Source organism: Colius striatus, chromosome 19 (genome assembly GCF_028858725.1).
Source record: "Colius striatus isolate bColStr4 chromosome 19, bColStr4.1.hap1, whole genome shotgun sequence".
NCBI lineage: Eukaryota > Metazoa > Chordata > Aves > Coliiformes > Coliidae > Colius > Colius striatus.
This window is the reverse complement of record NC_084777.1, coordinates 6,574,893-6,594,256: the sequence shown is the minus strand read 5'-3', so window position 1 is coordinate 6,594,256 and position 19,364 is coordinate 6,574,893. Positions and strand designations below refer to the sequence as shown.

General features: G+C 44.8%; 1 protein-coding gene across 2 annotated transcripts in view; it reads left to right on the top strand.

Annotated features, from left to right (window-relative positions):
- EEIG1 (estrogen-induced osteoclastogenesis regulator 1) overlaps positions 1-19,364 on the top strand; it is a 36,911-nt gene that overhangs the window by 11,772 nt on the left and 5,775 nt on the right. For both annotated transcript variants that reach the window (XM_062011463.1, XM_062011464.1), the window contains exons 3-10: positions 9,570-9,690; positions 10,004-10,033; positions 13,655-13,771; positions 14,265-14,311; positions 16,904-17,061; positions 18,187-18,291; positions 18,584-18,773; positions 18,978-19,099. In XM_062011463.1, coding sequence (XP_061867447.1) covers positions 9,570-9,690; positions 10,004-10,033; positions 13,655-13,771; positions 14,265-14,311; positions 16,904-17,061; positions 18,187-18,291; positions 18,584-18,773; positions 18,978-19,099 — 890 coding nt within the window. The remainder of the gene's footprint in view (positions 1-9,569; positions 9,691-10,003; positions 10,034-13,654; positions 13,772-14,264; positions 14,312-16,903; positions 17,062-18,186; positions 18,292-18,583; positions 18,774-18,977; positions 19,100-19,364) is intronic.

The following is a 19,364-nucleotide window of genomic DNA, read 5'->3' as shown; positions in this document are numbered from 1 at the left end:
ATCTTCTGCTGATTCACCTTTTTGCTGATAACCCTAACAGGAATAGCTATTGATGGAAGGCACAGAGGTTCAGGGACAGTGTGTTTGTACCTTGTCCTTAAAACCAGTGACCTGGTTTGTACTGCCGAACAGTTCCTTGTTATAAAGGAACCATCATAAAGCACCTCATTCATTGCGGAATAAAAAAGGTGCTGTTAACATACAAAGGGTTTTCTCCTGGACTATTGTATGGGTTTTGACTAAAAGTATGCTGCGTAGAAGTGATTCGTAGGGGAACACGTCTTACTTAGCACAGCAGGATGTTACCTCTTGGGTAATAGGACCTACTTTTAGTGCTGGGGTTGACTTCAGGAAGCTTATTTACTGAAGGGCTCTTCAGCGTACTCAAGCCGAGTTGCCATGATGTTACATCAAAAAGTATTAATGACATTATTCCAGAAATTACCTTGGTCTCATGCAGGTTAATTTGCACTGTAAAGACTTCTCTGGTACAATTACATTGACACTGTCCTGGTTGAAGCAGGGCCGATATTGACAAAAACATGTCACTTAAGTGCTCTGACTTCAGTATGTCTTCGCGTGCCATAAATCTGCCAGAGGGGCAAAAAGATTTATCTCTGTGTACATCTCTCACGTTAGGGATGTTGTTTCTATAGTCCTGTGTCAATTCACTTCAGGGTTTCTGTTTTCCAGATCTACTATCCCAGCAAAGCATTGGAGTACTGAGTGGACTTGTGTCTTTATTCTTCAGGAGCATGTGTGGGGTTTTGTGTTTTGCTTTGAAAGCCAACTTTCCTTTTTCTCTGTAGGAGCATTTTGTTTACAAACACAGCTTTCTTATATTGTGGAGTTGCAGCTATGTCGTGTACCCTGTGTGGTAGGGACATTATCAGAATTCTCCTTGCTGGAGTTTACATTACTGTCTTTCTTCACTAGGAGTTTAAATTTAGTCAGCCAAAGGCAAATCTGGAATCTCTCAGAATGACAGCTAATGCTTGCAGGATGAAGACAGTTTATAAATATACCAGCAAAGGATAATTGATGAATCTTCATTTTACATCTACAGACTGACAGAAGTGGAAAGGCTTTCTAAGCTACAGTGTGATAAACACATGTTGACTCTGAATATAGAGGGTTAATCTAACTTAACCTTGTAAGCATCTGTACAGAACAAACCTTAGAGTTTTTCTGAAGCACTTGGGACCTTCTGAAACTTTAGTTCCTCTACTGGAGAAATTTGAATTGTGATTTATCTAATAGGTGAACAGGCCCTGAGAGGGTCAGGATTTTCCCCCTTCTCCCCTTAACTGTTGTGATTTTTATTGTACAATTGACTTGGTAATATGCCTGAATCCTCTCTCCCTCTGTGCCCTTCAGCCACCAGTAACATGGAGGTCTCTCAACTTGGATTTACTCATTCTCTGTAACTCCAGCTGTCTTGGCTGGAGGCGTAGGTAAAAGTTCAGGAGCCCTTCATAGTTAAGTTGTCCCTATGCCTGTTTTATGCATAGAGCACACTTCGTTTTTTCAGTGGTCACAGTTGTGGGAAATTGGATCTGAAAGGTATTTATGCCAGGAGTTAAACAAATTCTTCAGAGTGCACTGGGTGTAAACTGCAAGGTAACCTGGTCTCCTGCAGCAAGAGGAACTCCTGTATGCAACCATGAGAGGAAGAGAAACATCAAGACAGGTTGGAGAATGCAGCACCAACAAACAGTAACCCAAGTAGTAGCTGGTGGCTGACCTGGGCAAAATGTGCAGTTCAGACTTGTTCTTGCTTCTTCTGTAACCAAAATCCTTGTGAACTGGCTTGTGACGGGAAAGCACTGGTGGTAGGCTTGGCACCCTGGCACATGGTTCGTTCTTGGCTAATCCAGTTCCAACATAGTCTATCAGAACAATAGAAGTAGGAGTTGGTGTGGTGACTCAGCACGTGATCAGAGATCAAAAAAAGCAAATGCGTCTTTCGGTGTTCAATACGCACGTTATTACAGACTTGTGTTTCAGTAACTGAGTCATCTATCCAGTTATTCCTTTCTTTACACTTAAGAGTTTGGTTGTTCATTGCTTGTGATGTTTTTGCTCCTGGCACACATCCCTGGCCTCTGACCAAAAAGAGCTTGTGCTCTGTAAATGTGGCAAGAAGTCCTTGGTTATGTGTTACTTCGGGTTGGTCTGTCTTCAGCACAGTGTGTAACAGTAAATGTATTGCACAGCATTTACTGTCACAGTCCCTTCTTGTCCTTGTTTTCCTCATGTCCAGCTCTTCTTCTTCTCTGCTTTGACATGGTAGAATGTAAATTGTAAATACCTCAAAGCAGACTGTCTCTGCTGGGCATGTCCTGCCTGTTAAGTGCCATGTACACGTCCCTTGCTGCTCTGCAGCCGAGTCTGTTAGAGTTATTTCCCCTTGCTTTCTCTCTGCTCCACCCTTACTTACCCTTTCAAAACTCATCTGACTTGTTCTATAACTTAGATTTTCAAGGGTCATTATTCCGTGACTTTCTCCATTCGGCACCATTTTATTTCCTTATGTAACTTCTGCTGTAACACTCCTCACCAGCTGCCTGCTATTTTTTAAGAACTTCAATTGTTTCTAATAGCATTTTTATCATAGTTCATGTTAGGAGGAGCTTAGAGGGTTTAAGATTTAGATACAAGGAATAGTTGGAAATGTTTTTTGCTAAAATAACCCCCAGCAGTACATTTTAGAAGCCCTGGATGTACTGGAGAGTGCGGCTCCCCAGTGCAACAATCTGGAGTACATGAGATGAACTACACTGGAAAGCTTTTGCCTGTGGGACATTGTCTGAGGGACAGGATTTCATGTTTATCACTTAAAAAAGACACGTGTCTGGATGCACATGACTGGAGTCCAGACATAAGTGAATTACTGCCTTTCAAAGAAGCTGCTAATACACAACTAGGAATGCTGATGCTGGAGAGTTTTCTACTGGTGATTGACTGCCACTCCCATTCTCTAGAAGGTATTATCACTCCCTGGCTTGTACTGGGGGACCTTCATCAAGATTGATCACTGCCTTGGAGGGATCTGTAATACGCAGTTCAAAAGCTGTGCTTCTATGGAAATAGGCTTCATCTGGAAATAAGGTTAAAGCCGTAAAAAGTCAATCACCGGCCTGCTAGATACCAGCTTATTCCTAAGGAGGATTTCTAAGTCATTCTTTGCATCCTGTTTTTATTTCATACTCACCTCATTGGTTTTGCTCCAGTGCTTTTCTTGTGCTTGTCTTTTACATACTTGGTGCTGCTGTTGTCATCTCCTCACCCACAATGAAACCATCTTGACTGTTCCTTACTGTGGTTTCTCAGCTGTGGCTGAAGTTTCTCCTTTCCTATACAGTTGCTGTTAATATTTTTTCCTAATTTGCCTTTTCTTCAGTCAAATAGGCATTATGCAGATTGTGCTGTTAACTGTTGAAGTGGAATCTAGATTTCTGAACTGTCTTGCACCTACTCTTCCTTGCCTATTTGCTTTTCCCCCACCTCCCTGAGTGCCAGTGAGCAACAGGAGTGGAGGTCTGTCCATCTCCTGGGATGAGGCAGAGCTGAGCAAACACGGTGAAACCCTCCAGAAGTGCTGGAGCTTGCCTTGTTCCCCCCCAAAAATCATGGGTGGTGCAAATACTTCATTCTAAAAGCATCAGTGTTCAAATTTGGCACTTGGAGAGCCTATGCGTATCTCCCCTCTGGTGTGAGGGTAAGTAGATGTGAGCTGATGGCAAGAGAGAGGTGTGAGTAGGTGTCCTGTTCCAGCACGGGTCACTGCTAGTAAAACCATTGGAATTTGGAAGTTAATTTTGTGAGTAGGTGGTAGATGTGAAGACCTTACTGCTAAACCTTTGTTTAAAACAGTTGCAGTGAAGCATCCAAATAAGACTTGTTTCAAATGACAAAGGCTTGCTTAGTTCTCCTAGTGACACAGGCTGCATCATCTCTCTCTGAGCCATTTTTCCATCATAACTGCTGTGTCTACTACACAACAACCAGCGCTTGTCAGCTGGAGAATACGGGGTTGTTTGCAGGGGGAGAGACGTCCAGCTCTTCGGGTTGGCAGTTGTTCTGGTCAGTGATGTAAGCCTCATCAAAACAGAGTAACTTTATTGTTGAGAGCTACTTGCAGCCCTTTCTATCTGCTAAGGGAAGGCAAAACCCCTCCATGTAAATAACTGGCTGTAAAGCACTTGTACATCTCCAAGTTAAACTGCCTTGGATTTCCATGCATTGTGTACTCAGGTGGGTTTTTATGCCCCTGTATGGTGTTCCCCAAGGAGTATGGTGTTACTTCTCCTTCTTAGGATCCATTTCCACTGAGCTTCTCAGCACTCAGCACCTATTGCTGCGTTGTGTTTGCCTCTGCATTCTACCTATGGTGGCCTGCATGAACTTGACAACGTGGCAGCCCTAAGCTTTTACTAATGTGATAGGATCCCACGCTGCTATTTGATGTGTTGTCTGCTGATTGTGCATCTTGGTTTCTGTTGATTTCTCTCCTTTTCCTTGCCAGTCATCTGGATGGTAAATTTAGCCTTGGAACTGCAGTTTTCTGTAATCATACGTGTACTGCAGTGAAGTGCCTGGTCCTAAGCCCGTTGTTTGAGGATGCCTACAGGTTCTGGATCATATAGCTAAACAAGCTAACGGCTAAATGAAGGCTCACTTTCTATTTTACATATATATGTTCACCTACCTTTGTATTTTCTGTGTTTTATAGGCAGCAATTAGGCCCTGTGTTTGTAGCAGGACCTGCTGTGTCTGTTAGATGGTATAAATGTTAGCATGCTGTGAACACTGAGCTGTGACTATTGCTTACAGACCTGGGCATCATAGAAAGTCAGTTTTGAAACAGGTTTTTCAGGGATATTCCCTTGCCCTTACCAAAGGTCTGTCCTACAGCTCTAGATAACCTGGTTAAAATAGTTAACTATCTCCTCTGGAGTACAGCACAAGATTGTTCCAGAGTTTGCCAACCTAAGGGAGCATCAATGATCCTGCTTTAATCCAGCCTTTGGAAGTGCTGAAATAGTTGGTTTTTTTTTTTTTCTTTCCTCCCTGTCAGTGACTGAGGGGATTGTAACTGCATCACTGAGGTTGTGTTACCGAAAGATCCACTGCTGGCACCTGTCAGGGCCCCTTTGAGGGCTGCTTTTCAGTCCCTTGCACTTAAATGACTCTGAGCTGGGAGTTGTTTTGCTAGCCTCTTTAAAATGGTGCTATCCTTCTTGTGCCTTATCAGATCAAGATACTGCTTCAGTGAAGTTGGGCTCCTGCATGCAGCAGTGAACCAGCAAGGAGGGTGCAGAGTAGTGTCTGCTGTGAGCAGGCAGCAGGATTAGTTCTGCTTGAAGGGTCTGACATGAGTCCACATCTCCAAGAGGGAGAACAGTAAGCATGTAGATGTGGCATCAGAAATAGGAAAGCTTTGCCTTCCCTTTTTGTAGAGATGAGGAGGAGGGAATCTGAATAAGAAGTTCTTTGTGTGTGCTTATCTATATACAGTCTCATTTCGCCTGAGGTTTTCCCACATCTGCTCTTGTGCATGAAACATCAGAGACACAGTGCTCTACTGAAATGGTTGCCGTTAGAAAGCTGTTTTTGCTGTTGCCCTCCCAGTAAGCCTGTGGCCCTTTTACCATGTTTTGTACTTTTAACTGTTTTAAGCATGACTACTGACATAATGTAAGAGTAAAACATCTGCTTTTCTAAATGTTTCAGCAAGGCAACTGTTTCAGTGGGTTGTGAGATTGAAGCAAGATACCTGGTTGGGCACAACTCAGCTTTGAGTCTGTAAATAGAAGTTTTAATCTCTGTTCTGGTGTTTCATTAGCAAATTTTTCATGTGGGACAGAGGCCCACAGTAGCCCAAGATAGCATGGGTCATATATGTGGCCTGTTCTAGAAGTGCTTACTTTAGCTAACGTGCATTCATAGTGAGCTTTGTGGCTTTCTGTAACAGTGCTACTCTGTGGCACTAAAATCACAGTTGGTAAACAACTCTTCTCTAAAATCTGTTAGTCACATGTTTGTCTGTCTCCAGAGCTACAGTAAGGTTGTAGGTGAGATCCAAACCCAAAGATACCTTGGTGGCTTCACTGAGCACACAGCTACTTCTGTAAAAGTAGGTAACCCAGGGGGTTGCTGCTGTGCATCGTTCCTGTTACTTGGATTTGTGCTGTGCTCTGGTGAAACATCATCTAATTGCTCTTCTTCTGGTAAATTTTTTCTCAAGGGGATGTGGTGAACTGTCCCTCCTGGCTGGTCACCGAGCTAGAGGGAGATGAGCAACTCTAGGCTTGGAAGACCTCAAGAAGCTCTTTCTGGATCTCTGCTTTTCACAAAAGCTAATGCAGAGTTGCATCTGTCTATTCTAAGGAGGTATATTTAGGTCTGGAAGAGTAATTACACAGCTTTGGATAAGTCTTAAGTCAGAAGAGGGCAAAGCTTAGCTTGGCAGGGATTCAACCTTCTGGGAGTCTTTCTGCAAAATGGTACAGACAGCTTTTTTAAAATAAAACTTCTGAAGACCCATTGAATTGGCACCTAGTACCAGGCATTAGTCTGGTCTATTTCTGGCTCTCCAAATACAGAATAAAACTTAAAATTAGACACTTCTAGTTTTAAGCTGTTAGTTTCGGCTTCATTTTTGGGTGCCTTGTGATTAGGGTGGAAGGAAACGCCTCTCTTGGTGCAGCCTTTACCACCCTTTTTGTGTGGTTTTGGTTTCTGTGTGATGATTCCTAACTGTACAACAGAGTATATTCTAGGGCTAAATGCAAAACTGCTGCTCATCTGAGTCCACTTTTTTCACCTATTTTAGTGTTTTCTAATTACCAGCTGAACGGTGGCTTGGTGGGAGGTGGATAGCAAAGCCCACATATCTCTGGAAATGTGAAGTTTGGCTTGAAATAATGGTGCTATCTCTTGCTTGTCTAATGATACAGACCCACCCCCCTCACCCTTTAAAGCCACTCTTTAAAAAAGAAGGTTGAAAGTCAATGTTGAGTGATTGTGAAATTTGTGACTGGAAGGCAGCTGTGCGTTTTATCTTGTAAACTCCTTTCCACTCTGTGCAGACGATTCTGAAGACGTAAAAAGCCTCAAGCTACACATGCACCTGCAGCTTGGCTTCACGTTCATGGTGCTGTGGGTAACATAACCCCCTCCAAATCCTTCTCCTAATCTCTTGCACCGTGTGGTATCTTCAGCAGTTTTAGAAAGCCAACATCCATCCTTAGTTAGAAGTAGAATGTCTGTTAGCAAAGCTTATGCTAACAGCACATTAACTGTGAAGGAGCTCTATTGCTAATCAGTACTTTTTGCCACATTTTGAAGTAATTAGCCTTCATTGGACTAAGCAGCATCCAGCAGATGCTTAATCATAGCTATATTGTAAGATGAGGGAGAACTCATGAGTAAGGAGCCTCGCATGCTGGAGCAGTTCTTGCCAGTCCTACAGAGGAAGCAGCCACGGGGAGCCAGGCACATGTGGTGGGCATTGGGGAGCTGGAGCCTTGTCACTTACATATTCTCTTGTGACTGAAGTTAGAGCTCTGAGCTGCATTTACAAATGAGATCTGCAGCAATGGGCTGTTGAAGCTGTCTGATTGAAGAGTGCTCACTTGTAGATGCCTCCCAGGATTCAGTTTGAAGCTCTGGTGCTGTTACCAGACTTAGCATTAGCCTTGCCCTGTAGGAAATAGTGGTTCCTTTTAAAGACAACTAATACTGCTAAGACATTCGATGTTTTCTGCATCCCATGTGCTTTTTTTGTGTTTCTGGAGCACATGTGTTTGCAAGTGTTTTTCTATTCTGCTTAATTCCTTTTTTTCATCTGTATCTGAGTTTTCTTTCCTTTAGGTCATTTCAGATACCTTTAGGCACCTCACATCTGAAATTTAACTTGCCTAATTTGGCTGGCTCACTGAATATTTTATTATAGGCAAAGTCTTTTTCAACCCTCTGGAAGTGTTCTCCTGTCTGAAGGAGGTGGGGGGAGTTAAGTGAAGCAATGAGAACCAGATCTCATCTTGAATTAATCCCAGATTCAAAGGTATTTTCGGCACTTAGATGTCTCACTTTCCAATGACTCCGACTGTTAGCTTTAATTCTGTCTGGAAGGAGTTTAAGTTCACTGCCTTGAAGGAATTGCTGCCCTCTGTTTTCCCACATTTCGAACAGGGATGATCAGTCTTGATCTGCATTACTAAGGATTACAGGTCTCAGTTATTTGGTAGCTGCCCCTTTTCTGTTTTTTGTTTGCCTTGGGTTCTAGGTCCCACAAAATAGCTCAGAGGACTAGTGGGGATCTCCTGGGTCAGGATCCAGTCCTCGGGATCTGTCCCGTTGGGCTCACCTCGGGGCTGCAGAAGGGCTTGTTGCTGTGTGCTGGCTTCTGAGGTGATACCAAGACTGATCTTTCTCCCCTTTGCCACAGATCTGTTTGGCTTGCACTGTGCCCAGGTCAGATGGTGAGAAGCTTCCCTTTCCCTGCCAAAGCAAACACTTTATCGGGTGCCTTTGCCCCTTTGTACTGTGCTAAAAGGAAAGATAAGAGCGAGATGCAAACTCACTAGCTCATAGCTGTTTAAAGTGCCTTCTCTTCCCTCCCCTCAGCCTCATTAGTTTGAGAATTTAATTGCCTGAAGGCCAAGCTCTGAGCCATAAACAGATCAGGTCCTGCAGAGGATCAATTGGAAAACAGAGCCTTGTGGAAGTACTCATGGGCCTGATTTCCAGGCTCCTTTTGAACTAGCCTCCTTTGAAGGGTGAAATCCAGCTTCCTCTGAGGGCTCTGAAGAAGCCAAAGCTATACCTAAAGCAATTCCTGTGCTCAGGAAGGCTTCTTCTCTTCCTCCTGGGGCTCAGGCTATGCTGTGCCTCTCCACTTAACCTGGAGATCAGGGTAGGCAAGGAAAACCGCTTCTTCCCTGGCTGAGACTGCTTTAGAGCCTGAAACCCCTCCGTGATTCGAAGCACAGTGTTTGCTTGGTGTGATCCTGTCTGCATGCAGCCGGGAGCATTTCCATGTGCATTCTTGTCTTCATTCAAGCTGGCTGTCCTCACTGGCTTAGTCCCAGCATAAGAAGCAGGATGGCTGCCCGGGAAGGACAAGCTGTCCAGGACACAGCATGTTTGCTGTACAGAGGCTGCACAAACCAGGCACACTGTAGGAAGATAAGCTTGCAGACCTTCAGCCCAGTTCAGTTATGGAGGTTGGCTCTGTTCAGGCTGGACGATGAATGAGATAAACTGGCTAAGCAGGAAATGTCAGAGAACTTGTGAGAGTTTTAAAGGCAAATTCTGTTGACAAGATGATTAATCTTCTCTGTAACCTAAGTGGATTTTACCTGTATTAACTGGTGAAAAGCTTGATGTGAAAACAGCACCTTTGTGTACTGTGGTTTCAGGCGGTGTGGACAAAGCTGTGTTGTAGAGAATCTTTATGGGGCAGGTTGCCTGTCATTAAAAAAAATGTTCTCAAATAATTGGGATTGTTTGGCTTTGTACCTTTTGTTTAAAGACTGGGTTTTTTTGTTTTGTTCTCATAGAGAAGAAGTTCAGGAAAACTGTGTCCGCTGGAAAAAGAAGTTCACCTTTGTGTGTAAAATGAGTGCCAACCCAGCCACGGGACTGCTGGACCCCTGCATCTGCCGAGTGTCTGTCCGTAAGGTGAGCTGCTGCTTCTGCAAGGCAGTACCACCACTGTACTGGTTTACTAGCTTCTTTTTTGACAGCAAGAAGAATTCCATGGACAGTGGTGGGAAGGAAAGACTGTTTTGGGTTAGGACGTGACCTGAACAAGCTTCCGTCTCAACAAGGGTGCTTAATGGAGGGTGGGAGCAACCAGGGTGGTGGTAACCCTTGAGAGACAGAGGTTTGTGAAATCCCAAGAGCAAATTCCAGGATTGAGTAATGACTTTCCCTCTGTTTCCCTAGCACATACAATAACTGCTTTTCCTGTTTGTTTTGTCTCCCATTATAGGAGCTGAAGGGCGGAAAAACCTACTCAAAGGTAAGAGCAAAGAAAGGGCAAATATATCAGAGTGATAATGGTCTTGTCTTTTGTTACTGTTCTGCACCAATTAGAAACTAGTGGCTGCTGTGTGAAGCAATCTGGAGACACAGTCATTAATTCTTAGTTTAAGCCTGAGTTAAGTGATTTCTCAAAAAAATCAACTTGCTGGGACGGGATCCAGGTTATACTGGATGTGGATTTCAGAAGGGGGCTGGGAAGATGATCTGCATGTCCTCAAACTTTGGGGAAGTTCTGAGTCAGATGTGAACTCTCTGGCTTCTGGCAGTTCTTCACTAGTAAAGAAACACAGACCCTGGTTCAGTTCTCCAGAACACTGCAGCCAGCTTTGCCTGGGGTAGGCACCTCACTGCCTCATAAGTGCAGGCAGAAACCTACAGCAGAAATCCCTGCCTTCCAAAGCACAAAAGACACTGAAGCAAAAGCCAAACAGATCAGCAGGGATGTTAGTTTTGGTTTGTTCCCACCCATTTTCTTGCCTGGACTATGGGAGAGACAATGGGCCACCCCCTTCTCCGCTTTGTGCTGAATCAAGAGACAATGTTGGCTTAGAAGTTGAGCATGCACAGAGCCTGAAACTCTTGTTTGTTTGAAAATGAGTCACTGCTGCTAGTTTCTAATAAACAGATGTTCAGGTCACGCACAACCTTGTAAGAATTTCTTCTAATCGATACCCTTCCTGAGACCATGGAGGCAAATGGCTTTGAAGGGTGAACCACGCTCCCTCAGTGGACTGCTGTGCTGTGTGACAGAGGGCAATGTTGCTGCCCACACTGTCCTTTTTTTTTGTCACTAGTTAGAACATGGTCTCGAGAGACATCAGTTTCTCTTTTACTAAATTCACACTGGGAGGGAGATTATTCCCTCATTCTGCAGAGCTGCCTGTCCAGGGAGAGCTGCATAGCTGCAGGAAGAGACATGCCTCTAAGACAAAGTAAATGGATCAGCCTATTCCTCCTGCAATGTCCATTTTCCAGCTTCCCACAGTATTTGGAAATGCAGGACTGAAGGAAGCCTGAAGGCATATCTGCACAGTGGAGTTAACCTTTGCTCTTATTCAGGCCGTACTCTAACCTCCTTCTTTTTTCTCAACCTCCAGTTCTGTTTAGCAGCATTTTGAAAGAGATCTAGCTGCTCCAGCCCAGAATAGGAGACCAAGTCTCGAGTACTTGTCATCTCTCAGGCTGGTATCTTGCTTGGTCTCCTGTGTGACAGATACATTCTCCTAGAATTCTACAGAAGATGACCTGAGTATTTTGGCTGTTCAGAAACCAGGGATATCACACCAGACAGGGTGATTAAGCCTTGCAGTCTTGCCTTATGGACCAGGCTTGTTCCATGCAGGTCCTTATGGCAGAACTGACTTGGGATCCCTAATGTTTCTAGCAGAACTCTGTGCTGTATATCCATGCAACTATTTTCCCATGCTAAACAATGAGTCTTCACCCTCGTAAATGACATTCATTGAGCTGAAAACTCCTCCAATCATGGCAGCAGAGGTAGAGGAAAATGCAACTTGTGAATGCCCTCTGTACCTGCTTTCCCCTTCCGCAGAGACTGAGAGTGATGGAGCTGTTTGTGCTCAAGACAGTTTCCATCGACTGGTGCACCTTTTGGTTTGACGTTAATGTCACTTCAGTGTCAGGGGTTATAGAGCGGAAGGCAAGAGGAAGGACTCATCAAGCGGAAACTCCTTCCCTGAGTTGGAAGAAACACCATCAACTGGCTGGAAAACTGAGGAAACTATTTTGAAAGGTTACATCTGAAAACATCCTTTTGTTAAGGGATCTTTCCTCTATATACTGGGAGTCTGCTTCCTGAGAAGAGCTTCTGACCTCAGCACACCGTATGGATTGCCGGAGGGTTCTCTCCCACTCAGTCCTCTGTTGTCAGTCTTCTCAGAGAAATAAGGGCTGTGGTGGAGGAAGGGGCAGCTGGGTCTGGGCCACTGCTGTACCATGGTGTTCTGCTTGTGTGGTCATGCTGTGTCTCCTTTCCTCCAGTTTTGCCACAGTGATGGATTGCAGCTCCCTCTGTGGCTTTCTCCTGTCCTGCTTATCTCTGAGAGATAAAAATTAGCTGGTTTTTTCCTTATCAGTAAATATTCATCAAGCAGCATAGCCCTTAGCTAGAAGAGACAGAGGATCATCTACAGCAAGGGCTGGAGAAACACTTGCATTAAGGGAATTCTTAAGAAGAGAGTGAGGTGGGGTTTTTTTTCCTTTTTTTTTGCTGAAGGAAGGTTTCTGCTCTGTCCCACACTTTTTTTCCTTTGCCTTCAGCTCTTGTTCCCCTTGAAGAATGGGATGGAGGAAGTGGCTATGCTAATCTTGCTGCTGTCTTTCCCTGAATCATAAATCTTGTGCAGACAGTGGTTTAGACTTCTGATTTGGAACACTGGGAGCCAGAGATCATACGGCAGTGGCTGGGGTTTGTTCTGTGACTCTATCAGCTTCCACAGTTGACGGAGCACCACATTTCCTTAGAATGGTGCTACTGTTCAGGGCTCCCTGTTCAGTTGTATTATCTGGCTGTCAACACCAGAGCAGGAGAAATGTATTGCAGTATGCAGAATAACAGTCTAGGTCCAAGCTGCAGCTTCTCCACTTCCTCTCTGTGTTCTCATGGAAGCTGACCTGTATGTTGAAGTGACGCAAACTTTCCGTGCTTAAATGGTTTGGCCAAATATGGGGCACAGCATCTCTTCCTGATCAGATTAGATGAGATACAACTGACTTTTATTGCTAAAGCTCTGCATAAAAGAAACTGTAACTTTTTTTTTTTTGAAACGCTGTATTAATACACTAGGAATCAGAGCAGAAAAACTAAAGTGCTGTTCGCTGTGTTTGTCTTTGCTCGAGAGGCATCAGTGACCTCTTTGAATTTGCCTGGGTTCTTCAACTTTTTCACCTTTCCTATTTGCTTCCCCTTTGTTAGAGGTTTAGAGAGCTCACAACTAAATCTCTCCAAATACTTCTCTTCCCTTCTGCTGGTCAAACATACCACTTGCTAGTTAAATCTTAGCAGTTGCTGAAGAAACTTTGCTCCAGGAGTTGCCCAGCCGCTGCATCTGTGGGGGTGAGGCACATGCACTGCTGCATTGCTCTGGATTTCCAGCTCACTGTGCTGAAAAGTCTCAGTTTTGTTTTTCAGGACAGTGTCACTTTCCTCTGTAACAATATCCTTTCATCTCCTGGTTCACATGCTCCACTGAGTTCTGGGATGGCCAATACAAAGAGTGCCTTATGTTTGTGTGTGTGATTCTGTTTTTTCCACATCGTTGACCTAGTGCCTTCCACGTCCTTGGTTATGCAACGGCTGTGGGCTGGTTAACACTGTCCTGACCAGCACCACTACTGTCTCTCCTTCCTCTGTGCAGGGCTGACTTCCTGAAGGCCACTGAATAGCCATCTGGCTTGGGATTAGGAATGTGACCTTGCCCACCCCTGAGAGCAGGGAGTGGTCTTCACAGCCACAACTCCTGTTTCTGCCCTTGCTCACAGATGGGCTCTCTTCCTTTGGTCTTTGTGACACCACATATCCCTTTATTGAGTAATTTTTGTTCTCTTCCCTTCCCCTCCATTGTTCTCTTGGCTACAGCTGGGCTTTGCTGATTTAAACCTGGCAGAATTTGCGGGCTCTGGATCCACTGTCCGTTGCTGCTTACTGGAAGGATACGATACTAAGAACACCCGACAGGACAACTCCATCCTAAAGGTACGACAGCTAGTACTGTCACAATGGAAATGGTGCTGTTGAATTCACAAAGATCACAGCCAAACTGCAGTGCCAGGCTTGAGAGATGGTCCTTTTATATGTGGAGACAGGAGTTTGCTTTTGTGCTGCTAATCTGACTGGGGAAGCTTCCCATTGTCAGACTTGCCCTTTGATATCTTGGCATCTATTTGGCAAAGCGATGACCCTTGATCATGTTTTTTGTTGTCAAACCACGAACAGGAGTGGGGTAAAAATGTTCTAAGTGCATTGTCAGGGTGACCAGGCTGATGTCCTGCTGAGCCACTGCAGCTTGGAGTTACTGATGGCTGGGATTTAGGGCAGAGAGGGAAATACCTTGCTAAACCCCTGAAGCTGATTTTCATTGGAAAGGATCTAGGTCTTGCTAATCTTTACACCTAGTCCTTGACCTCCTCACTGTTGTGAAGAGCTAACTGCAGCACAGCTAACCATGTGCTTTGTCCCTCTTCTCCAGGTCACAATTGGAATGTCCTTGCTCTCGGGAGACCCCTGCTTCAAAACGTGAGTTGCTGTGTGCTCACCCCAGTCTGGGCAGACCAGAATACCTGGTTCTTTGGCTGGAAACTAAAATTGATGAGGAAGGGGCAAAAATGCCCTTGATATTTGGAAATAGAGGGGAGAGCTTAAAACCAGTGGTCTGATCAGTTGATGCAGCAGAGTAGTGTAGCCAGCCTGTGCTGTTTACTGGTTTGTTCTTTGCTCTGGTTTTCCCAGTTTGGTTACTGGTTGTGCAGAGGATTTCCTCTGCTAGCATCAGTTAGGTTTTGGAAACGAATGGATGTTGGTGACAAACTTAATGTTTTATGTGGATAGAATTTCTCATAGCTCAGCTCTGGGGTTGGTTTCACTCACTTCTGAGTAGGGAAAGGTCAATGAACAAAACAGTGTTGGAAATGGATACACTTCAGCACATATCATGCTGGATAAAGATCTTGTATTGCAACAGCAACAAAAATACTGCAAGGCTGGAACATTTCAATTCTCCTTTTCTTCAACAGCGACCCAAGTTCACAATTTGTGTTAATTAGCAGAGAAATTGCAATTGCATACTTTTCAAAGTGCATTGTGATAGCTTAACTGTACTTATTATTTCCTATGAAGCAGTTTTGTTGTTTAAAGTATTGTTGAGAGTTCAACAAACAGACCAGCATCATCTTCTTTCATGCTGCAGTCTAGTGTTGCAACACTCTGCAGTCCAAGGCAGCCTGCCATAGTGTGCTGAGGTGTGTGACTGTACACAGCAGGACTGCCATGTGCTGACAGAAACATTTTGTGTCGATTCCCAACAGTATGAGAGAAGAAAGTTTCACCTTGAAGGCCATCTCTGGTAGCAGTGGTATTCTGGGTTAAAAAGGGCTAATTTTAGGAGCTAGCTTGAAGCTCATAAATCAACATGCATTCTTGTTATAAAATGCTGCATAATTTTTGGTAGGTTTATGTCACAAATGGCTTTTCATAGTGCTGCAGTGTTTTCTGAGACTGTCAAACCCTAAATACAGTGTCATCTGATTTCTGCTTGAGTGTAATAAAGAAGCTTTGGCCATCTTAAACTATAACAGATGTTTTAAACCCAGGGTGCTAGGATGTCTGGCAATAATGTGGCTGACAAAACTACCTGTTGCTCCATCACTATGGAGGCAAGTCCCACAGTCAGAGTGCCTGAAAATGATACAGAATTGGATGTAAACATCCATTTCGTGTAAGTGGGGTCAGTCTGAAGTCTCCTAATTTTCTTAAAGGATTTTTGCAGTCCTTCCCATTTCTTCCTTATAAGTTGACGATGTGCAAATGGCTAAAAATGGAAGCTTTGCATGTAGAACAGTTCTTGATCAGTAGAGCTTTTGATAAATGGCACTCATTAGAGGATTAGGCAGGAATTAAACTGTGCTGGGAAATTGCTTCCGAGCACTGACTTTCTGCAGCGCTCAGATGAACCTTCTCCTCCTGGGTGTTGTAGAGGGGACAGAGCAGGCTGAGCAGCCGGAGCTGGCAGACCCACAGGCTGCTCCAACAGCTGCTGCAGGAACAGTTTGCTTGATTAAGACTGTAATGGCCTTATTAACCTGCAAAGCAAAGTCCCCAAAGTACCCTGGTGCATGTAAATCACTGATAACATGATTAGGGAGGGCTTTTTTGTTTTGTTTTCTGCTGAGGACGTGCTGTGGATTTCCTGAAACCTTTCTAGCTGTTTGGCTGCCCATATAAAATATTCTCAGTGCTTTATTCTTTCTCCCAAAATACTGCAAAGGTTCTCTCATGTAGCACCTTCCCTCAGAGCTCCAAGTGAGACAAATAAAAGCTTTTCTTTCTCACTCCTCATTTAAAAAGCATAATATGATCATTAGTTCCAGTTCAGATTTTGAGCAGCAGGGAAGTTAGGGCTCCAACAGGAATATTCAATTTCCATGTTGCACATGTGGTGGCTTCCACTCAAAAACACTTCTGGAGGAAGGGAGAGGGCTCCAGGCACTCACAGCTCTGCCCTGCAGTCAACATTTACAAAGGGATGTTGGGAACAGGCAGGATAACCAGCAAAAGTTAACTTTGACAGCTGGAAAAACACTTTGGTCTCACTGAAAAGGAGTTTAATTGTCAGTTAAAAAATGGAAAGGTTACTTGGTTGTTATAAAAGTGCTCTCATAGGTTGCTGGGATGAAAGGTTTCTTTCTGACCTGAGCCAGAAAGGTGTAATGAAATGGTGCTGGAATTGAGAGCTGGACAACAGCAACTGGTTCCTGTTTGTGAAGACAGTGGGCTACTGTACACATGATACAGGGGGAAAGGGCAGCTCTGGATGGTCTTCTGGAGGATAGTGCAGGCTCTGAGCCTGTTGTCCTGTGTAAATGATTGAATGGTCCCTTTTTGTTTTAAATTAGCTCAGAAATTTGCCTTTTCTTGTAATGCAGACCAGATGCAGTATGAGGTAGGGAAGAACCCTCAAGTCTTGCCTGTAGGAAAAATCCCACTGTCATACTGTGTCACTTGTTGCAGAGGGCGACCAGCTTCCCCCCACCACAAAGGGTAGGGGCAGGCAGTGGGGTGATTCCCAGTCCCTGTCTGGCACTTTATTACCTTCTTCACTTCTCCTTACAGGCCTCCTTCCACTGCCAAATCCATCACCATACCGGGACAGGACTCTACCTTGCAGCTGACCTGTAAGGGCGAGGGAACCACAAGCAGCAGCACCAGCAGCTCAGCCACAATTGGCTCTCTGCGTCAGACCAAGCCAAGACCTGCCATTCTCAGCTCGGGTATGAATGCCTGTCCTGGAGCCATGCAATGCTTCATCACTGTGTCTGGACACTCTTTTGTTTTTCCCAGCAGTTACAGCCACAGAAACTCTTGAATTTTTCATGTTTTCCCCACACCCATCCTCACCCCTCTTTAAGAGAGCTGAGAAAAACAAGACTATTAAGTGCAACTGAGGAGAGGAAGGATGAATCTTTGCCACATGCATATTTCTGTTGGTGGAGATAAAGCAATTTGTTCTTTTTTTTTTTTTTTGCCAGGGATTTAATAATTCATGCATTGCACTCATCCCTGCTTTGCATTGTGTTCAATGACACTTAACATTGTTTTCCACTTAGCTATTTTGTTGCTCAGACTTATCTTCTAGAAAAGTTCCTCTGAAGGTTTTGGAGGTTGGTTTGAGGTCTAATGGCCTTGTTCCAGCTGCTGATGCAGAGTTCTTTGGCTTCTGTATGAGCCCATTTTCAAGGGCATTGCATTTTCCCATAGCTTCTTTTTTTCTTTCCTAGCACATTCCCAATGTGCAGGCAGATACACTGCACCAAATTAGCACTCTGGTCTCAGCACCTCAGTGACTTGGCACAAGTGCTCTTCTTAAAAAGCTGACTGAAGTGTCACACTTGTGCATTTTCAGCGAAGTTTCCTGCAAGAGAGACAAGGAGGGGTGACAGAGAAGGAGCAGAGGTTATGCTGAGGTTTCTGTATCAGATTTAGGTGTGATTCAATGGGCATGGGCTGTCTCAAAGGGAGGGAGAGGAGAAGCACCCAAATGGAGGTTGGAATACTTTACTGCCAGTGGTCATTTGATGCTTTCTTGGTCTCAGCTTAATGCTTTTAACTATGAATAGCTTCAGATAATACCTGTCCTTCTAGATCCTTCAGACCCCTAGAAGTGTCTGTAAATTCAGGCACTGGATTCTAGAATCAGTGATAAACGTGACAAAGCAGCTCATTGCTGTCTTCCTTACTCCCCAGCTGCCTCTAAGCTCTGTGCTCCATACAGCAGTGCTCTGCCCAGACTGGCCTTTTCTGTGATCCCAATATCAGCCTTCAGTCCAAGGTGGTCAGTGGGCAATGTACTGGCTTTGTTACTGTGTTAAGTGGAGTGTCCTATTGTTCCTTGGCAGGTGTTCCAGAAGAACCAGATCAGAACCTGTCCAGCCCAGAGGAAGTCTTCCACTCGGGGCACTCACGGAACTCCAGCTACGCCAGCCAGCAGTCCAAGATCTCTGGTAACTATTGCTCTGCACATCTCTACCAGCAATAGCCCCATCCATTTTCTTTCCTGACCTTATCCATTTTCTCTTCTGCAGTGAGCTTTTGTGAGAGTGAGGTGTTTTATCAGCCATCTCTCTCGCCTCACTCTAATCTCAGTCTCCTATTTAGTCTCTGCAGATGAGCTCATAGATCTGTGTGTAAACCTCTGTATACAGGAGCAGAAATGCCGTTCTGAAGCTGCCCTGCCCTGTTAACTGTGCTGCCAGGATGGGGAGAAGATGTGGTTTCTGTTGCCTGTGTTTGCAGGTTACAGCACGGAGCACTCCCGTTCCTCCAGCATGTCCGACCTGACCCACCGCCGCAACACCTCCACCAGCAGCAGCGCGTCCGGGGGGCTCAGCATGACCGTGGAGTGTCCCGAGGGAGAGCGGGACCACAAACTAGAGAAACCACCTCGCCCCCCCAGACCAGCCCTTCTGCTGGACAGACCTTCCCGGTGAGGAACTGCGGAGCAAAGCCTCTTCTCTGAAAAGGGGAGACAGAATCCACTCCTTTTGTCTTCGTGCAGTGGTAGATTGGATTGTAGACACTGAGAAGGAGGCTGTTGCCAAGAGAAGCAGGAAATATATGAAAGTCTGTGTCTTGAAAAGCTGAGCAAGGTTTTGTGGGGTTTTTTTCCACCTTTATTTTCTCTCTCCAGGAGGAAAAAGGATTCAGTGGAGAGTCACCCAACCCGAGTGGATGACACCAGGATCGATGCCGATGATATAGTGGAGACAATAATGCAGAGTCAAGACTTCACAGATGTCAGCAATACTGAAGGTGAGAGGAGGAGTCTCAAAGGGGATGTCTTGGCTGTTCTTTTAGCAAGACTGCCAAGCTTTTACAGTCAGATCTGATCTGTCATGGACTCCCTTCTTCTTTTGACAGCAGTTTGCTTGTAGTGCTTGCTAGGTGTTTCTGTGGTAGACAAACAGTGTGGATTTGAGCTGCACATCCATTATCAAACGGCACTTGCTGCTGTTCTACACACTACAGCAGAGGTTGAACAGTAGCTTAAGCATGCACGGTGGGAGGGGAAAACTAC